This window comes from Fusarium oxysporum, chromosome VI (genome assembly GCF_013085055.1).
Source record: "Fusarium oxysporum Fo47 chromosome VI, complete sequence".
NCBI classification, from domain to species: Eukaryota; Fungi; Ascomycota; class Sordariomycetes; order Hypocreales; family Nectriaceae; genus Fusarium; species Fusarium oxysporum.
Window position 1 is genome coordinate 3,353,209 of NC_072845.1, and position 20,700 is coordinate 3,373,908.

General features: G+C 47.9%; 4 protein-coding genes across 4 annotated transcripts; 2 read left to right on the top strand and 2 right to left on the bottom strand.

Annotated features, from left to right (window-relative positions):
• Nucleotides 1–2,821: 2,821 nt before the first annotated feature.
• Nucleotides 2,822–4,293, top strand: FOBCDRAFT_295210 (S-adenosyl-L-methionine-dependent methyltransferase; the record flags this gene model as incomplete). The annotated part of the gene is made up of 4 exons (XM_031185843.3): nt 2,822–3,114; nt 3,166–3,350; nt 3,410–3,620; nt 3,670–4,293. 4 exons carry the CDS (start codon nt 2,822–2,824, stop codon nt 4,163–4,165), a joined length of 1,185 nt encoding a protein of 394 aa, XP_031036978.2. The 3' UTR covers nt 4,166–4,293.
• Nucleotides 4,294–4,568: 275 nt separating this feature from the next.
• Nucleotides 4,569–9,108, bottom strand: FOBCDRAFT_251498 (P-loop containing nucleoside triphosphate hydrolase protein; the record flags this gene model as incomplete). The annotated part of the gene is made up of 3 exons (XM_031185842.3): nt 4,569–5,847; nt 5,901–8,839; nt 8,890–9,108. The coding sequence occupies 3 exons, from the start codon at nt 9,106–9,108 to the stop codon at nt 4,632–4,634; spliced, it is 4,374 nt and encodes a 1,457-aa protein (XP_031036977.3). The 3' UTR covers nt 4,569–4,631.
• Nucleotides 9,109–11,332: 2,224 nt separating this feature from the next.
• FOBCDRAFT_226804 (ABC-2 type transporter-domain-containing protein) lies at nt 11,333–16,529 on the top strand. Its single transcript, XM_031185840.3, has 6 exons — nt 11,333–13,428; nt 13,492–13,590; nt 13,798–15,385; nt 15,454–15,696; nt 15,749–16,311; nt 16,367–16,529. The coding sequence occupies exons 1-6, from the start codon at nt 11,542–11,544 to the stop codon at nt 16,394–16,396; spliced, it is 4,410 nt and encodes a 1,469-aa protein (XP_031036975.2). The 5' UTR covers nt 11,333–11,541; the 3' UTR covers nt 16,397–16,529.
• Nucleotides 16,530–16,735: 206 nt separating this feature from the next.
• On the bottom strand, nt 16,736–19,103 carry FOBCDRAFT_241229 (COG4 transport protein-domain-containing protein; the record flags this gene model as incomplete). The annotated part of the gene is made up of 3 exons (XM_059610338.1): nt 16,736–17,917; nt 17,967–18,083; nt 18,123–19,103. The coding sequence occupies 3 exons, from the start codon at nt 19,101–19,103 to the stop codon at nt 16,736–16,738; spliced, it is 2,280 nt and encodes a 759-aa protein (XP_059465183.1).
• Between the last annotated feature and the right edge of the window lie 1,597 nt (nt 19,104–20,700).

The following is a 20,700-nucleotide window of genomic DNA, read 5'->3' on the forward strand; positions in this document are numbered from 1 at the left end:
TCTAGCTCTGGGATATCTTGTACGATAGATTAGGGTCTTGGCTGTCCATTTCGATGGTGGTATCTTTTTGGCGATTAGAAATCAGTAGTATTTCGGCTTTAATATGGCTTTATGACTTTATTCTTTACTTTAGAGGATTCTAATGTGACAGTGATTCGCTCTACTCTTTCTCTTCTCTGATAATTGTGACTTCTTGACTGTGGCTGAATTGAATAGGATTGGCTAATACGCTTATCTTTAGACTTGTTTGAAGGTCGCCTTGCAAGTAAGGGAGACTGTCTTTGGAGCCGGTTCCTTGCAGGAGAAATATGTAAGGGGCTGTCGTGTAAGTCAGCCTCACCAGAAACCTTCTGACAGCTTATTGCAGAGCAACGCAATTGGATGGCCATGAAGTGGATGCTCACATGCATTATAATTTCTTTTTGTGTCTGGAACGATATGCAGTGGAGATTTAGTGTATCTCGATCTTGGTGAGAAAATATGACAGTAGACAGCTTTTGGTAATTAGCCGCGACATTATAACATCAATCACCTCGTGCTCGTAAACAGCTTTTAAATGGTCAGAGGTCAAACCTTGGGTTGCATTGAGTAAAAGTTCCTATGCTCTGCTTTCGTGAAGTGTTGGCTTGGCGAGGTGATACTGATAGTAATGTGACCAACAGACTTGACAGCGCCCGCAATGCTTTTTACAGTTGATGTTGCAAGCATGTCAATTGAAGTCCTTATTACAAAGCATATCAAGTCTTTTGTTGTTGCGGTCTAGAAAGTTTGGCATGGATAAATACCTGGTCTGTAGGCAGCCGTATTTCACGATAGTATCCTGATTGCTGGAAGAATGACACTCTCAGCAGTGTCCAATAGCAGGAGTGAAATGACGGTAATCGATAAAGCTTAGGGCTATAAGGTAAAAGATGCGAACCGATGGACATGCACCCCTGCTGCGTTATGGCATCTCACAACTCGCTCGGTTAATATCCATCACATCACTTCGATCCAGGGTTCAAGGGTACCCATCCCGCATCGTGCACGGTGAGCATTAATGCAAGACCGTTTATGGCAGTCGTAAGCTCTTATAGTCAAGGGAATATGCTATAGTTGCTAATGTCCGATGATTGACATCTTGATAGAAGGTCTATATGTAAATGCGAGGTTCAAACAAGAATGCCGTGATATTGCACGGGGAGTATCGGGCTCAAAGTTGTCGCAAGAGCGGAGTAAAGCCTGCTTCTGGTGAAGATGACCTTATGCTAAATGCCTGCGTGCAGAGAAATGGAACATGATGCAGTACAACAGCGGGCCTTATCCCTTGTGTCGGTACGACAAGGATGGATACGTAATTGCGGTCTGGGCTTGATTGAAGATGTTTACGAGTCGTTCATTTCTTGACAGTATTTTATCGTGCTGATACTCGTTTCAACTATACCATTCATTTAGAGCCGATGGAGAGCTACAGAGTTGGCTATATGAATGAGACGAACGACTTTGATAGAGATCCAAGAATCACAGAATATTTTTTTGTTTATCTCGTGTCCAGACACAGCAAGATTCTTTTTCGGAGCAAAGTTGCAGGGTCCGAGATCCTTGATTGGTTGGTGTCGTTTTGTTCTTGTTGGATGGTGCAAGATGCCTGACACGGGCTGGACAAGGTCTGGCTACAGTACCCAAGGTTGGAATACCCAGAACCTTGGCTTTTGTATGTGCATGGATCTTGATGACAGGTGGTCTTAACAACACCTGCTCATAAATTACCTTGTTTTTTTGTCGTTAATTGACCAAATAAATGAACACAGCTTCTCTTGAACAACAATTCATGCCCAAGACCCCTCATGTCAGTGTAACCCTTCAAACTCACCCTCCACTGCGGAGCCGAAAAGGAAAAGGAAAAGGAAACGGAAAAAGGTGGAGGTGTGTGTGTGTGTGTGACTGCCTGTGACCGCCAGACGAGAGTGCATGAAAACCCTTGCTCTCGATTGACTTGAATGTGGATTGAGGCGTTATGATTTGCCTGGAGGCTTCTGAGCGGTACCAACGGACTGGAACTGGTCCCCTCTTTGGGTCATCTGGGGGCAGCCACAATTTTGTGTATTTGGAAAGGAATTTTTCCAGATTCTCGGTAGCGATGTCATCACAGTCACAGTCACAGACAGACATTGTCATAGAAGTGATGATATGATATGATGAGGTTTATATGCTAGTCATGAGTACACTAGGAAACTGTAAAAAGTGACAATCCTTTCCTAACATCATCAATAGACGTGCATATTTCTCCTCTTTTTTTTCTTGATAGCTTCCCCTCGCTATCGTTCTCAAAATGGAGTAACTTTTTAGTCTCCCTGGAATGGATTCTCTCTAACCCAACTTGGTCTGGTCTTACCGTTTACCGTCTCTTTTTTTAAAGCAACTCAACCGACCGTGCTCTACTTTACTTGCCTTACCCTGCCCTGAACCCTTGATCAGTCTTTCTCTTCAACTTTGCTCTTGATGTATCGATGCCAACTGAGTCTCATCAGCTGTCATCAACACCAAAGCGACAATATCACCATCCATATACTAAGTTAGCTCAGCGTAGTCTTGACTTGCACAGCCTAGACTCATAGCGCCTTATCCGCTATAAGGTTACTGACGTCAGGTCGATCTACGGAGGAGAGCGCCATCCCGCTCAATCTCACCTTAGCGCCTTCCTATCTCCTGTCTTACTTCAACGGCTTGAACTCTCTCGTTTAATGTTTGTTTTTGACTTCAACACCATAAAAACTCTGTTGCGTCGACCCTCGATCATCACCCGCGGTATGCGCATACCCCTGTAACTGCGCTCACGATAATGAACTCGCCGCCAAACTCATTCTCTCGTCAATCCGACGATTCTCCACCCTCCAATACCTCCAATCAGAGAGATAGCGCCGAAAAGGATCAACATCTACCTGTCTACCGCCACATGATACCCCCATCTCCAGCGTCTTCGACGACATCTCCGCTGGCTGTAGGCTCGGCCCACGAAGCGGCTCTTATACAAAGCATTGAGCGAGGCGATTACGCGACCGACGACGACGAAACACGGAGCCTGACCGACAGTATACGACAGCACATTGTAGAGGGTGGTTTGCGGTATCATAGGTACGGATGAATACGAACCGTCCTTGCTCAATGGCTGACAATCGATCGCAGCTACCATGCAGGAAAATACCTTTTCCCTAACGACGAAGCCGAGCAAGATCGAGAAGAACTAAAGCATAACTTGACCGTGTACCTGTGTGATGATAAACTCTTCTTTGCGCCAATTGAGCAATTATTGGAAAGGGGAGCTGAAGTGCTCGATCTGGGCACAGGAATTGGGAAATGGTGCATTGACCGTGAGACTCACCTCAAGAACTCCATACCAAGCTGGGAGTCTAATTGCTGACCCTGAAAGTTGCCGATATCTACCCCAACTCACAATTCCACGGTATGGACCTTTCACCTATACAGCCGGACTGGGTCCCGGAGAATGCCATCTTTGTTGTCGACGACATAGAGCATGAAGCTGGCTGGACCTATGGAGACGAGACATTTGATTACATACATATACGCCACACAGTTCATTCCATCAAAGACCGAGAATTGCTCTGGGAACGAATCTGGAAGTATGGCAGTCGTGCGCCTTTATCTGACCACAAGCTGACTCTCACACAGACACCTTAAACCAGGAGGCTACGTAGAAATCCAGGAGTTTAACTACATCGCAGCTTGCGACGACGACTCATGCGACGGTCCATACGCTTGGCGGGACTATTGCAATTATCTCCTCGAAGGCATGCTAGCTCTTGGCACAGATCTCCACGGCATCAGTCACGTAGGGCACGAACTTCACGAAGCAGGCTTCGAAAACATCACAACCAAAGGCTACAAGTGCCCAGTTGGTCCGTGGGCGAAGAAGAAACGGCTTCAAGAGTGCGGCCATGTTTTAAGAGATGTCGTTCTGTTGTCTCTCCATGGCCTATCCCGAAAACCGTTTCGTGATGGCCTTGGCTGGACATTGATCCAGATCGAGATGTTTCTCATCGAAGTTCGAAAGTCATTGACTCAGGAAGTCAATGGCTTACCAAAGTTCCATACTTATTTCCCTTACTACAACATTCACGCCCGGAAGCCCCTGAATTCGCAAAGACCGATTAGGGAAGACGCGTAAAAGACAGGTGTTGCTGGAAACACCACGACGCATAGCATATACGACATTGCATATTTCATAACGATTTGACGAGATATAACTTCATCAGCATAAGAAAGCACCAACAAACATGGGAGCATGGCCTGGCGTTTGATGGATTGCATAAGAAGGCTAATTGGAGCCAGTGATAAAATATCACTTACAAGGCGTACCTGAGCGACTATTTCACTCTTTTCTTATTTACAACATGTTTGGCTGCTTAGCAGACGCAATAAATAGCCAGAGAAATACTATCATAAACCTAAGTATGAACTCCTCAAAATTTAGGTAATATCGTCCAAACTCGTCATGCGGTGGTCTGCAACAGTCCTGAACTCATAAACCCAGTGCTACGTTCCAATAAGTTCATGCTTTATGAGAATGCTTGTCACCAAATTCATTTGACATGATCATAAGACATTTTAAAGAGTCATTACAAGAACAGACGCTATTCTGACCTCCCATCATGCTCCACAGCCCAGAGATCACCAAATCGACTTCCCTGTGTCTCGACGAGCTCCCTTGGCCCACCAGACTCTACAACAGTGCCCCTATCTAGAACAATGACTCTATCAAAGAAATCCATTACCATCTCAAGTCGATGAGACACCATGACAATTGTATAATTCTCGAATTCTTCGCGAATAATCTCTTGCATAGCCCTGTCTGTGACTTTGTCGACACTGCTGCTCACTTCGTCAAGCAAGAGCAATCCACCTCGCTTCTCACCCCCAGCGAGGCGATCGCGCACTCTACGACGAAGGATCGCTCTACCGAGGCTGAAAAGCTGCTTTTGTCCAGCACTGAGGTCGTCAGCACTCATACCAGCGTTGAGGCTGCCTTTGTCGTGGACAAAACCGGATAACCGCACTGTGTTGAGAACGTTGAAGCATTCTGCGTCTGTGGCTGCCTTGTAAGGGTCGATATTATCTTTTACAGAGCTGCCATCAGGGAGAAACACTGCGTCCTGGGGGATGCAAATGACGCGCTTGCGCAAGGTAGCACGGTCTATTTGGTGAAGGTATATGTCGTCGATCTTCATGTTTGAATCACAAGAGGGGGGAGGATCGATGAGACGAAGAAGGAGAAGGATGAGCGTTGATTTTCCACTTCCTGTACGGCCGCAAATGGCTACTTTCTGGCCTGGTGAGATGTCCAACTCGAGATCACGCAGTGCCAAGCTAGAAGCAGCCTCGTCTTGCTCGTTACCAGGAGAGTCGTAAGAGGCGGAAACCTTGTGGACTTGTATGCTGCCGCTATGAGGCCAGGTCTCAGGGGGCTCAATAACTTCGCCAGGTTTATTCTCTGTCTCGACGGTTTCGCTGAAGGATCTCAACCGGCTTACAGCACCGAGTGACGTCTCAAGGGAAGTGTAGCTAGTGATGAGGTTTGACAAGGCTTCGCTGAAAGTCAGAAGAGAGATCAGACTAGCGCCAGTCAAACCTGCGTTAGTTCGAAGTTGGGTTGCGAGAGCGACAAGTAGAACGGCTGTGCCTGTAACGATGAAGTGAAGTAATGTCGCGAGCCATTGTTGAATCATTGCCAGGAGGTATGCTGGGCGCTGGGATGTGTCGAGAAGTTTGTTGCTGTGGGCAATGTCAAACTGTTGCCACCCGAAGGCCCGAATAGTTGCAACACCTTTGATTGTGTCCGTGAAATGTGTGCTAAAATGAAGAGTTAGAATTTCGATTTCGGCTCGTAGCTAAGTATCACTTACTACAGTGGACTTTTAGCCTCAAGGTCGAGGAGTCGGATTTGTCGAGAGGTTCGTAGATAGTATTTCTGCACGGAGTATAGAATTCCCACCAAAAAGGGGTATCCAACTGCGAGATATGGTGACGCTGAAGCTACAACGAATGCAGTGCCAAATGCGTTCGAGACGTCCAGGGAAAAGTTGGTCAGGGCCAGCGGTAGTTCGCTATCCAGGAGAGTCATATCTTGCGAGAACAGGTTCGTCACGATGCCGGTGTCAGTCTTTGAGAAGAACCTTAGAGGCGCGGAGATAACAGTCAGAATAGCGCGTTCGTGCAGCTCAGTACCTGCCGATGCAGTCATCTTGATCAATGTTGTAACTCCATCGCAGAACAAGAAGACCATATATCCAGCTCGTAGCATACCATAGATACCTATGTAAAAGACAAAGGATCTGTTAAAAGCGTCTTCAGCCCAGAATTTGATCCAGACGCTTGAAAGACTGTTGCAGACACCAGTTAACATGCCTGCCACGGCCACGATGACAACTGGCCAGAAGCCAACGCTCTTGAAGTAGTGCTTGTAGATAGAAAAGTCGCCTTGTTGTCGTGCTTTATTCTCCGCCGCTGGTACGTCCTGGGGAAGTGTGGTAGGGGCGGTGGCAAGCGCGACTCTTGTCATTGCCTTTTCATCGTCTGAAGAAGCAGAATCCGTGTCTCTGTGCTTGACGCCAAGGCTGTGAACATACTTTTTGTTCTCCATCAAGTCTGAGAAACTTCCCTCTTCGATGACTGTACCGTTTCCAAGAGCAATGATATGGTCTGCCAGAGGCAGGTTCCTGACAGAATGTGTGCAGATGACCACAGTAACGTTGCGTCGACGAGTGATACCCCCTGGTCCAAATACGCGTCTGAAGAGCTCTGATTCAGTATCCAGGTCTAAACCACTTAGGATATCATCGAAAATCATCAGATCTGCTTCAGAGTATAGTGCGCGGGCAACAGAAAGACGTTGCTTTTGACCACCACTTAACATGATCCCATTACTTCCAATCTTTGTATCGTGACCTTGCGGTAAAAGTGCAACGTCTGGTACGAGCATAGTGGCTTCCACAATTTCCTCGTACTTGGCCTGATCGAAAGCGCAATGTCCAACAATGTTTTCTCGAAAGCTCGCATTGTAAAGAAAGGGAGTTTGTTCACAGTAGCCAATACGATGTGATGATATGTACGTTTTGATGGTCCCTGAGGAGACAGGTAGCTCCCCGAGTAAAGCCTTACAGAAGGTGGTCTTTCCAGATGCCACTTCGCCCACAATTATGGTGAGCTTGTGAGCCGGAACAAAAGCGTGTATTTGACTAAGTGTCAATTTCTCGCCTCCCCATCCGAAGCAGCCGTTCTCAACAGAAAACGCTACCTCGTTTGACGAATTCGATGGTCCTTTCTCGGAAACAGGAACAGATTCGTGGATCCGAAAGTCGTTGCGCGGGCCTGCGGCGAGAAACTTTTGCACTCGAGCCATGCATATCAGGGCAGCAAAGATGCCTGGGAGGCTCTGGAAGAGACCGATGACGGGAGTAGTAAAGAGGAGAATGTATGACAGCGAGGTAAACAGTGTATTCACAGTCAACTCCGTGGACGTGAACGCAAAGGTGACGACTGGAGAGATGCAAATCGGGAAAAAGGCAAGCACGGCAGCACTTATCAAAAGCCAGCGAAAGCTGTTTCCAACCTTGATCTCTCCAACGCGGAGTGTCTGTATGAGATCTGCTACAGGTCCAGCGATGCCGGAGATTTTGTAGAGCTTCATCTGGGAGATGGTGTTGGCAGTCAATCCTACTCTGTTCTGGATCTTCGCCATCCACTCGCTCTGCCTCTTGCCAACGAACGTGACCAACCAGGACAGCAAAAGAGCGCAAACGCCGATCACGACAAGCGGAGACAGAAACGCTAGACCAATCTTCCCATGTAGAAGCCAGCAACCGATGGCTACTTCTATGGTGTTCGCCCAGATATCATGAGCTGTCCAAGCACCCTTGATGATGCGTTCAACATCAGCGCTCATAAGCGTCAAAGCAGCAGAGTCATCAGCAGCCGTGATCTTCATCTGTGTTGTCTTTTGGTAAATCGCAGCGACCAGGCAGCCTCGGATCATATATATGGCCTTTTCCTTATAGTAACCGTAGAATGCAGAAGAAACTCCAATGCCTGCGTAAATGAGGAATGCTGCGCCGATTAAGCCGTAGCCCATGTTTTTCGTCGTCGGAGTCTCAGGCATCTGCAGATACTCGAGAGTAGCATCGATGAAGACGGGCTGGCAGAATTTGAAGGCAATGAGGGCGGCTCGAGGCGCAATTGGGAGGAGGAATGGGCTGGTGAGTGTTCTAGCCAGGTCCTTCAGAAGTCCGGACTTGAGCTCTTGGTTGTATCTATGCACCCGAAGCCTTTTGGCGAATTGGCTGTACAGTCTACTGGAAGCCATGTTCTCATCGAGGGGGTAAAGGTCATCTATGGCCAAAACCCCTCGATATCCTCTCATGAAAAGCTGGTTCAACCAGGCGAAAGCACCAATACTGAAGATCCCGCTCGACTCCTCCGGGCTATGCTCATCAGCATTCCAGTGAATCCATTTCGTTTTGGGAATGGTCTCTAGACAGAGAACCACGGCTTTGACGACGACAGAGGCAGTGAATAAACGGGGCTGGATGTCATGCTGAGATGCGAGCCACGCCGTTCTTGTTTGCACGATGTCAAAAAGAAGCGTGAGCAATATGTAGACATTGAGCAAAGTCGACGGTTTTCGGACACAGGAGTGCTCGAATGAAGATAAAAAGACCGCTAAGAAGGCGGCGATGGCTACAAGGGATGATCCAGCAAGAGAGAGGTCGTGGACAACGCCCGGGGCCCCGGTCGCGATGAGAATGAGAGTGGCAAATTGAACAATGGCATAAACAGCCAGGAATGCCTTTGTAAGGTAGTCAGTATCAGCTCTGCATTCGCTTGTCAAATACTTACGATCTTGATCGACTGAAGAATAACACCCCCAACTATCCTTTCGCGCTGCAATAAAATGGCTATGCGGGCAATAGCTGCCGCGATGAACACCACAGTTGGTATAATTGAAAGAAAGATGCGTTCGAATTTCTGGGTGAAGTCGAAATCACCTCGACAACCCCGAACGCCGGGTCCCCAGGAGCCATCATTCAAGCAAGTCGAACTCATATTGCGTGACATTGAGGGGGCCAGATAAGAAGCGAAGTCGTTGCCTTTTAATGCATGTCGCTCATGTCAAAAGTTCCTCTTGGGTCTGTCAGACGGCAAAAGATTGGCCGATTGAGAGCGATAGCCAACATCATGAACAGCCAAAATTGCGCGTTGCACACGCGGACAACGAAATCACAGTTCGCGTCATCTCGTTGATAAGAGTTTTCAGGTAACGCGTGGCCTGTATACCTTATTGTAGAGGTCGATGTGATATTGAAACTGAAGCACTTGTAGGTTCCATTGAGTGGAATGACGACAAGCGATCAAACTCCTGCCATATTAGGAAAGAGCACAGCTTCACACCAAGTAAGATGCTTCTCGACCTGGGATCAAGCAACATCCTCCTACCACCAAATAATTCTCTATACTAAGACAGATAAAATATGCATAAGGTCTCTTCAACATTCATCATAAGAATGACTGACTTTAGAAGAGATTGTCCTTAAGTCCCATAAACTGAGATCAGGTGCAGGCCTCATTCTCATTTTATCCATTTCCGTACAACATACTCTTGCCGCGCCTGCCTCTGAGATCATCCCCGTCAATTGAGATCGTGGATGTTGGCAACTGACTTTGACAGAAAAACCCATCGATACCACGCATTCTGCAATAGAGGGTAGTATCGACACGACTCGTTAGATGCCACCAAACGTCACACGCTGACTCTGAATGCAGGAATTCCCAATTGATAGGTTCAGGCTGAGGTGATCTTTTCCGCTAACAACCAAGCCCAAGACGTGTCTAAAGATTTGTAGGAGAATCACAGGTGAAAAGAGATGTTGGAGTGAGGAGGGCAACAGTCACTGGGCTGAAGCTTGAAACCAAGTACGATGATGGAAGCCTCGTATATCACCAGAAGTTAAGATCTTACCATAAAGGCACACTAACCTTAAAAAAAAAAAAAACCCTTCATCATCAAGATCCTGACATCATGTACTCCTTAAAAGGGCTTATTAGATCAGAGCTCAAATTACAGCAACTATTCTATAAAACTCTATGAATCTTCTAAATTATTCGGCAGAACCTCTTTGGCAAGGGAGGCGGAGTCCACTCGGCCGATGGCGGCGGACAAAGAACGGACTAGAAACCGGACGGAGGCGGAGATCGTCGAAAATCGCAGTAAACCGGACAAGAACTCTAGGAGACTGTCCCCTGAAACGCTGCTTACGGGTGGGTCTCGCCGGTCATCCCTGTTCAGATTGATTAGAGGATGAACAAGGATCCGTTGCCATGCGAAGCTGAGATATCATATCATGAAAGAGTGATCATGAACGTGAATCTCCAAACGATCTTGGTAAGATGATCTCATCGCGGGGAGATTCGTCCGAACACCGCAGACCTCTTCCACTTGCATTGCAATCTCAACAAAGAAAACAATGTGTCACGCCGATGCATGTCTTGTAACGTCTTGACTGGCTGATATCTGTACTATTCCATCTTTGGGTATGAGTCGAAATGATCGTAAAATGCTGAATCAAAGCAGCCAGTCAGAATTTGTATTCTCGGACTTAAGGGAACGCGCCGGGCGACGAGATTCAACCGTTGCCCTTTTTTAGCATTTGACGTTTCCACTGTTTTTCTCCACAGAGCGAGATTGGGTGGATATGATACCCGAGCTTTGGGTTTCAATCTCGCGTTGCAGCGATGAACTCAAAACATTGACACGGCATTTTAGTCCGAATATGTCTGTAAAAGACAGAAATGCAAAGATATCACATTAAATACATTAAAGAATGGCTCTTTTTCATCAGTCCAGTGACCCCCACAACCCGAGATTTTCGGATATATGCACCTAAAAATCGTAAGCAGAGTTAGATAGTCCCCCTAGCCTCCCCGTCGGAGGGTGTCAATCTTTTACCTTATTTCACTAAACCAATCAGACTCTTTTCCACCTCGGCCTTGGGGGAGGTTCTTAGCCGAGATGAGTCAAATCCTGCACATCTGCCCCACGTCGCTGACTTACTCGTCCACTTGACTCAGGTGGGAGCTCCCTGTTTGAAGCAATTCCCAGCTGGTGGAGCCGACCACCCCTGCCTCTACCGGCGGACATTTTTAACGGACGCTTCGTATTGTTGATTGGTAATGCCGGATCAAATTGTTCCAAAGGAGATATAGACCCATTTTAACTTTTTGCTGGACCTTTGTTGACTTATAGTGCGGGATGTCGGCATCTTTTTCCCATGCGCCCTCTTCTCTCTTGCTTGTCAACGGTGAGCCTGTGATCAACACATTGGCTGCTGTATCGTATCCTTATTATAATAATCATTTTTATTCCTATAATTATTTTAATCAATACCTTGTTTTGATTGAGTTCATCTCAGTGAACTACTTCCTTTCGCGACGGGTGACTTTGGGCTCCCAATAAAACAACTTACACGCACGACCCAACCGATATAAGTCACAATGGCGGAAAAAGACCTTGGAAAGGCTGAGGAGGCCATTGCTGCCAACCATCACACTGAGCAGGCTGATCCTGCTTATCGCAACTCTATCGATACCGACTCCACACGCCACGGGCCTGCTGAGCACAACAACGGTGGCGTATCCATCGAGCAAGCTGAGGCCGAATTTGCTGAGCTTCAGAGAGAGTTCACTGGTGTCTCGAGAGCTAGTAGGAGGAAGAGCAGAGCTAGCGTTGCTGATCCTGAGAAGAATGCTCACGCTGAAGACAATGAGGTCGAGTCCATCTTTGATCTTGAGGCTGCTCTTCGCGGCGGTCTTGATCGTGAGAGGGAGGTTGGCATCAAGTCCAAGCACATTGGCGTTTACTGGAACGACTTAACCGTCAAGGGCTATGGTGGTATGTCCAATTATGTGCCTACCTTCCCCGATGCCTTTGTCAACTTCTTCGACGTTATCACCCCTGTTATTCGTATGCTCGGCCTTGGTCCCAAGCCTGAGCAAGTCGCCCTTCTCGACAGGTTCAAGGGTGTTTGCAAGCCCGGTGAGATGGTGCTCGTTTTAGGCAAACCCGGCTCAGGATGTACTACCTTCCTCAAGACCATCGCCAACCAGCGTTGGGGCTACACTGCAGTTGAGGGCGAGGTATTGTACGGAAAGTGGAAGAACACTGAATTCGACCAGTACCGCGGTGAGGCTGTTTACTCTGCCGAAGACGATATCCATCACCCTACCCTTACTGTTGAGCAAACCCTGGGCTTTGCTCTCGATACGAAGATGCCCAAGTTGAGGCCTGGAAACATGTCCAAGCAGGAGTTCAAGGAGAGTGTTATCACCACGCTTCTCAAGATGTTCAACATTGAGCATACCCGCCACACCATCGTTGGCGATCATTTCGTCCGCGGAGTCAGTGGTGGTGAGAGAAAGCGAGTCAGTATCGCAGAGGCTATGATCTGCAGCGGTGCCGTTTTCTCTTGGGATAACTCCACTCGAGGTCTTGACGCCAGTACTGCTCTCGATTTTGCCAAGTCCCTTCGAATCCAGACAAACCTGTATAAGACGACCACTTTCGTCTCCTTGTACCAGGCTTCCGAGAATATCTACAACCTCTTCGACAAGGTTATGGTTATCGACGGCGGCAAGGAGGTCTACTTCGGTCCCGCTGCCTCTGCCCGCAGCTACTTCGAGGGTCTCGGTTTCGCCCCTCGTCCCCGCCAGACCAGTGCCGACTACCTGACCGGCTGCACAGATGCCTTCGAGAGGGAGTACGCCCCGGGCCGCTCTGAGGAAAACGCCCCTCACGACCCTGAGACTCTTGAGCAGGCCTTCAAGAAATCCGATGCCTTCAAGTCCTTGGAAGCCGAGATGGCTGAGTATAAGGCTTCTCTCGCACACGAAGAGGAAACGCATAACAACTTCCAGCTCGCTGTGAAGGAGGGAAAGCGCGGAACATCCAAGCGTTCAGTCTACCAAGTTGGCTTCCATTTGCAGGTTTGGGCCCTTATGAAGCGCCAGTTCACTCTCAAGCTGCAGGATCGATTCAACCTCTTTGTTGGGTGGTTCCGCAGCATCGTTATCGCTATTGTCCTCGGCACCCTGTATCTCAATCTCGGAAAGACTTCAGCCAGTGCATTCAGCAAAGGAGGTCTGCTCTTCGTCGCCCTGCTGTTCAACGCATTCCAGGCCTTCAGTGAGCTTGCGAGCACAATGACCGGCAGAACGATTGTGAACAAGCACAAGGCCTATGCGTTCCACAGACCGTCAGCTTTATGGATTGCTCAGATCTTTGTCGACCAGGTTTTTGCTGCCTCACAGATCTTGGTCTTTAGTATTATTGTCTATTTCATGACCAATCTCGTCCGGGACGCCGGTGCCTTCTTCACATTCTATGTCAGTATCTTTGCACAGCGATAGTGGATATTGAGACATAAACTAACCCACTTTGATGCCTAGCTCATGATTCTGTCTGGAAATATTGCGATGACTCTATTCTTTAGAATTATCGGATGTGTATCTCCGGGCTTCGATCAGGCTATTAAGTTCGCTGTTGTGGTAAGTTGATCTCGAATCTCCCATATATTGTCACTTACACGAGGCTGTTCACAAGTGTGGCGCAAGCGCGCCACAACTTGGAAACTGATCGTGATTGGTGTGTGGTCCTATAGCGCCACAACACCAAGATCCCAGACCAGGATCACAAACCAAGACCACAGCTCTCGAGTTAATGAAAAACAAAAATGGCTGACAAGACATACCTAGGTAATTACGCTGTTTGTCGTTACTTCAGGGTACATTATACAATATGAACAAGAACAAGTTTGGCTCCGCTGGATCTTCTGGATCAATCCCCTGGGACTGAGCTTCTCTGGAATGATGATGAATGAATTTCAAGGTCTAGAAATGACCTGTACGGCAGACAGTCTGATCCCTGCTGGTCCTCAATACACCGATATCAACCACCAAGTCTGCACTCTCCCTGGCTCGAAATCCGGCACCACTCTCGTCTCTGGCAGTGACTACGTTGCCCAGGGCTTTTCCTACCACCCAGGCGACCTTTGGAGAAACTGGGGCATTGTCTTGGCTCTTATCATCTTCTTCCTGATCCTCAACGTCGTTCTCGGCGAATTCGTCAACTTTGGCATGGGAGGAAACGCTGCCAAGGTCTATGCTAAGCCCAACAAGGAGAGAAAGACCTTGAATGAGAAACTTGCGGCTAAGAAGGATGCTCGAACAAAGGATAAGTCCAACGAAGAGGGTTCCGAAATCACCATCAAGTCCGAGAGGGTACTCACTTGGGAGAACCTCAACTATGACGTTCCTGTGCCAGGAGGTGAACGCCGACTGCTCAACAATGTCTACGGTTACGTACGACCAGGCGAGCTTACCGCTCTGATGGGTGCCTCTGGTGCCGGAAAGACCACTCTCCTGGATGTCCTCGCAGCTCGCAAGAACATTGGTGTTATCTCCGGAGATATCCTCATCGACGCTATGAAGCCAGGCAAGACCTTCCAGCGATCTACGTCATATGCCGAGCAACTCGATGTTCACGAGCCTACTCAGACCGTCCGCGAGGCCTTCCGTTTCTCTGCTGAACTCCGTCAACCTTTCCACGTCCCTATGGAGGAGCGCTACGCCTATGTCGAAGAGATCATTTCCCTTCTCGAGATGGAGTCCATTGCCGACGCTATTATTGGAACCCCTGAATTCGGTCTTACTGTGGAACAGCGCAAGCGTGTCACTATCGGTGTCGAGCTTGCTGCCAAGCCTGAGCTGATGCTTTTCCTCGACGAGCCTACTTCCGGTCTTGACAGTCAAAGTGCCTTCAACATCGTCCGCTTCCTCAAGAAGCTCGCTGCTTCAGGCCAGGCTATTCTGTGCACTATCCATCAACCTAACGCTGCTTTGTTCGAGAACTTTGATCGTCTTCTTCTGCTCCAGCGCGGTGGTCGCACCGTCTACTTTGGCGATATTGGCAAGGACGCTCACGTTCTGCGAAGCTATCTCAAGAGCCACGGTGCTGAGGCCGGTCCTACTGATAACGTTGCTGAGTACATGCTTGAAGCCATTGGTGCTGGAAGCGCTCCTCGTGTTGGAGACCGTGACTGGGCCGATATCTGGGAAGACAGCGCTGAGTTTGCTGATGTTAAGGAGACCATCATTCGTCTGAAGCGAGAGCGCCAGGCTGCTGGTGCCACGGTCACTGTCAACGATCCTGAGTTGGAGAAGGAGTATGCTTCTCCATTCAAGCATCAGATGATGGTGGTATGCAAGCGCATGTTCCTGTCTTTCTGGCGATCCCCTGACTACATCTTCACTCGAATCTTCAGCCACGTTGCTGTCGCTCTCAGTAAGTATTCATCCTAAAATGCCCTGAACTATCCTCAAATTTTAGGACTTTAGCTAACTTCTTCTAAGTTACTGGTCTGATGTACCTCAATCTCGATAACTCGAGAGCATCGCTTCAGAACCGAGTCTTCATCATGTTCCAGGTTACAGTTCTACCCGCTCTTATTATCACACAAGTCGAAGTCATGTTCCACATAAAGCGAGCTCTCTTCTTCAGAGAGCAATCTTCGAAGATGTACTCACCTTTCGTGTTCTCCTCTTCAGTTGTTCTTGCTGAACTTCCCTACTCGATCATGTGTGCGGTAGCTTTCTGTAAGTTATTACCCCTCAACACTCCAATTGAAACGGCACTCACACGTTCCAGATTTGCCCATCTACTATATGCCCGGGTTCCAGACCGAGTCCTCCCGAGCTGGTTTCCAGTTCTTTATCATCCTGATCACAGAGCTTTTCAGTGTCACTCTAGGTCAAGCACTCGCATCGATCACCCCCTCGCCCTTCATCTCAGCACAATTTGATCCATTCATCATCATTAACTTTGCCTTGTTCTGTGGTGTTACGATCCCCAAGCCTCAAATCCCTGGCTTCTGGCGTGCTTGGATGTACCAATTGGACCCTTTCACCCGTCTGATCAGCTCAATGGTCACAACTGCCCTCCACGGAGTTGAGGTTGTCTGCAAGCAGAGCGAACTCAACCGTTTCAGTTCGCCTTCAAACAGTACTTGTGGAGAGTACATGGAGCCTTTCTTTGCCAATGGTGGTCGTGGCTATCTTGTCAACGACAACACAAGGGATTGCGAGTATTGCGCGTACAAGGTGGGCGACGAGTTTTACAGTACCTTTGATCTCTCTTTCAACAACCGTTGGAGAGATTTGGGTATCTTTGCTTGCTTCATCGCAAGTAACTTAATTATCATTATCTTGGCGGTAAGTAATCCTGTTTGAGCACCATCCTTGAGAACGATTGCTAACTTTATTTCAGAGCCGCTTCCTCAACTTCAACCGACGTTAAAGAGTAAAGAATTTTATTATAGACGATGTGATGGGTTTTGCAGGATGTGTGACGGGTACGATTAAAAGTTGACCATAGACTATACATAGAGAGGAACACCAGTTACCTCATTTAATACATAACTTTACCTTCACTTTAGACTTTCTCATCCTAAATCTTTGCCTAAGCTTCTAAGAGATTTACTAACATTGGGCTCCTAGGTGTAAATTTAGACTAGTTTAGGTCTCATGTCTCAGGAAGGCTGAAGCAGACGGTATCTGGGTTCAATGCCACTTATGAGATGGTTCGCACCAGAGCATTGTCCAGCTGACAAACTTGCTGTATTTGTAGGCATAGTGATTATCTTCTCACGATCTTGCGCGCCTTAGCCACATCCTCGTCACTGAGTAACCTGCTTCTTCCTTGCCTGGACGAGTCATATCCTGATTCAAGCTCATCCCATTCATCATCTTCCATATTCGCAATTGCAAGAATCTCTTGCAATTGAGTAAACGGTTCGCGAAGGGCGTAGTCGTCCTGGGCGATGATGCTTATAATACCCGAGAAGTCAGACTCCAACCGCAAACCACCAAGTGCAGTCAAACGGCCAGAGTAACTCCACGCACGCTTCTCTAACACCCTTGCCAGCTTGTTGGCTGCAAGGCTGGCCAATGCTGCGTATGTTCTCGGCGTCATGATGTGCTTCAGTGGCCGTGTCAAGGCTGACCACCCGCCTTCGAATCGCACCGACACTTGCTGTGTTGTCTCTCCATCGACGTCACCTTCATCCAAGGACTCCCCTTCCGACACATCGTAAACTGCGTCTTGGAAAGAGGTTGTGAGAATCAGCCTGATCCGGGGCCACAAAACCTCATCAAAGAGTTCCCGGGTGCCATCGTTCAGAAGTTCTGTAGCTTTAGCAGATAGCGCGCTGTTCAGAGTATGTAGTGCATTTGCAACCAGCTCGGCGTCCCTGCCAAATGGGAAGGAATCTTTGAGAGGTTGGGTAGATGGGCCAGCCAGATCGCCTTGACTTTTCGGGAAATAACCTTTGGAGCTTATAACACGGTCTAGGTACTCCTTCGCCATGTCGAGAGTGCTCATCAAAACCATGAAGCTGATAATTTTGTCCTCCGGTGGAAACCCACCCTGAATCAGTGGTTTGGGGTAACACTGGTCTCTCATGCGCCTATGGATGATCCCGATGAAATCCGATTCGAGGACCCTGCTGATAGCCGAGATGATATAGACAGTCACCTCTCTATTTCCCGTAGACAGGATATGCTGTAGTAGATTGTCCACGACGTACATTATGTCGTCTACGGCTTGCAGAATGAACGGTGGACTGCCATCGTACGGCTTCGACAGTGAGAGGCCACTTGGTGCAGCGTCCATCTCAAAAGCCTTCCCCACTGATCTTCGGAAGAGGAATGTTGCCGTAAGTTTATATGGCTCGATGACCTTCTCTGAGATCTTCTTATGGAGATTACACTGATCGAGAAATTTCGGAAGCGGCAGCTTTTCCTCTTGGTCGAGGAGACCCTAATGCTGATGGTTAGTATATGATGGCATATATGGACTTGCTTCCTACCTTGCATTGACTTGCAATAAATCGTTCGTAAAGCGACCAACTCCTTAGCATGGTTGTCATTTCTCCAAAGAGCCCCTCAACATTCTTCACATCCAAGTCAAATTCATCTTTGTCCAGCTCGTTGCCTCACAGCGCAAAATTGATGCCTCTCTGAACAGGCATCATGCTTTTCGAGAGGAAATAGAAAGGATAACTCTTAATATCGGCCATCATCCTAGTAACCGCCCGTTCGTCGTTCCACATATCCAAGATAATACCGCCCTGGATGCCAGCCTCTTTTTGAAGTCTTTCAATGACCTTCACGACTTTATCAGCGCCGTAATGCCTCTCTACCAGACCACTGTGGCTGTTGATGATCTGCACAATGTGCTCAAACAGCCGTGTTAGGTTATTTGCGTAAAAAAAATCGTTCTGCTTGCCACGTTCCTTGTGTGCTCCTCCGAGAGCTGATCGGACTGTTTCCGCCATACCTTGGCAGATATACTGCCCGTAGGCTTCCAGCCCCGTTTCTTCCGCACCGCCTCCAATGACTGGAAATAGTTTGAAGAATCGTGCGACCTCTTCTCCATCCCCTTGTTCAGTAGCAGCGTTAAATTCTCTTAAAAATAGACCACAGAGGCTTTTGCGAGTAGTCTGGATTGTAGTCCATGGGGGATCTGGAGCCTCAATGCTCGGGACAACAGCTAGAGCGAAGTCCCCGCGAATAACATCCTCAGTTATATTTGATGCGAGTGAGAGGTAGTTGGCGGCAGCCTCCCAGTCCTGAGGAGCACCCATGCTGCCTATAAGACCAGCTATACACGCCTTGAGCTCCATTACTTGCTCGATAACAATCAGCGTAGCCTCTACCCTTCTCTTCTCCATATCTAAAGCGCGTATCATGGTAGACAGTCGCTCAGCGGTGTCACCCGCGGTAGATAGCATTGCTCTATGGATGCTTCGAGCTGCGATGAGTTGCATATCCAGGTCTCCATGGAGACTATCTAGACCGCCAAGACCTCGACGGAAATATCTACTGTCCTTCATTGGGGCATCAAGCTTGTCAATGAGAGCACCCTCCCGCTCATGGAGTAGATCCAGCACATCTCTGAGCTCAGCCTCTGACGAGACCGCCATTAGGTCATTGATCTTGGCCATTGTATAGGGGCAAATGCTGGGCTCAGGTTACCAGACAGGCAGGAGTGCTCCTCTACCAACTTAAAGTTTCTGAGATGATGGTGGTATAATTGGCATGCGTAGCTAATTGTCGGTGAACCAACGTAAGTTAGCAAAGCTCATGCAACCATGTTGGTTGCAGCTTGCATGAAACGTATACATCACGTGATGGCCTCTATGTCGTTGAACAGATTGAGGAAACATTACCACAAGAGAGAAGAAGTTTGAACATCCCATGACCGTTGAGAATGCTCCATAATGCTAATTGAATAGCTTGTTATCTGTTGCGACGCTTGAAGCGGCATTGGGATTGTCTAAGCAATGGCACAAGGAATGTTGCCAGAGAGTCATCCTAAACTTTGACGAGAAACAGAGTAGAGAAGTAAATTTTATCCTAAGCTTATCATAACAGACCCTAAATCATACAATATCATCATATATTTCCTTGCCTGAATTCTTAGCCAAGGTGTTCAATGCCAATGAGAGCCCTTCTAGCGGCCAGTCAACTTTATATAGTACATGGGCTTATCAACGCCCCAGAAGATGCTCTCGAGCAGTCTCCTCCACGAGTTCTACCTTGGCTTCAATTGAAACAGCTGATTCGCACACGCTTGGAGGTGCTAGCCACATGTTCTCGCGAATTGACGAGCGGTTATTACACACAGAGCCCATGAAAATAACAAGTGATCCCTCGGAAGACATGAGCTGAGGAGTGAGGTGCTGATTCAGGAGAAATATATTAGTATAGGTCTGTCTTTTCGTCCTGTAGGACCATGCCGGGTTGAATCAACAGCTTATCCATCTATACCAGAAGCTCCCGCCGAGTCCAGCAGTAGCCTCATACTTATATCGATACTCACTTTAGGTTTGTAGAGAACAAGCACTACGGTTAACAGCGAGAGATAATCCGAGCAAAGTGGTGTTGAAAGTGGCAGACGAGCTGGAGACAATGACTCGCATATTAGATACAGGAGAATGGAACAACCATCACCGCATTGTCCTCTTACTCACGACGCAGAGAGGATTTTCGGTCACTTTAATTGATACATACTTGTCCCCATTTCTGAAGTTTTAACTGAACTAGCCTGCCGCGTTGGTATAAACCTAGGCAGATGTACGTATTTCTCGACCCAACATCTCTCAGATCGATCCTACCCTCTTCCCCTGCGACCTCCCGGACAAAGACCTCGTCCATTTCTATGTTTCCCTGAGAAGTTCGAAAGGAGAGCACGTCGATAAATGGAGTCCCGATCAAGGTCTTCGGGACTGGGCTACCGCCAAATTTGGTGTACGATGGAGTACCAACGTCGACGTGACCAGATATGAGCCGAACCACACTTTTCAAGAAATCGCCAATAGAATTTAGCGAATTGCCAATGGCTGGCTTGATCGAAACGCCGTGCCCGTTGTCTGTTATGATGACATTCTGGACTAATGCCCTCACAAGAAAATTCACAACGATCTCGAGTTTGTTGATGCGATTGAGCTGACCGATGGTTACTTTTATGTTGCTTTCTGGAAAGAGTACCTGACTCGCATGTTTTGTAAGACTGGCGAAGATAATAACAAGCTTATGTGG

Excerpts from the sequence above, each read along its gene's own strand:
- FOBCDRAFT_226804 (XM_031185840.3), top strand. The coding sequence starts at position 11,542 with ATGGCGGAAAAAGACCTTGGAAAGGCTGAGGAGGCCATTGCTGCCAAC. Across the intron at positions 13,591-13,797 it reads CTATTAAGTTCGCTGTTGTG|GTAATTACGCTGTTTGTCGT; the intron begins GTAAGTTGATCT and ends AGACATACCTAG. Across the intron at positions 16,312-16,366 it reads TAATTATCATTATCTTGGCG|AGCCGCTTCCTCAACTTCAA; the intron begins GTAAGTAATCCT and ends ACTTTATTTCAG.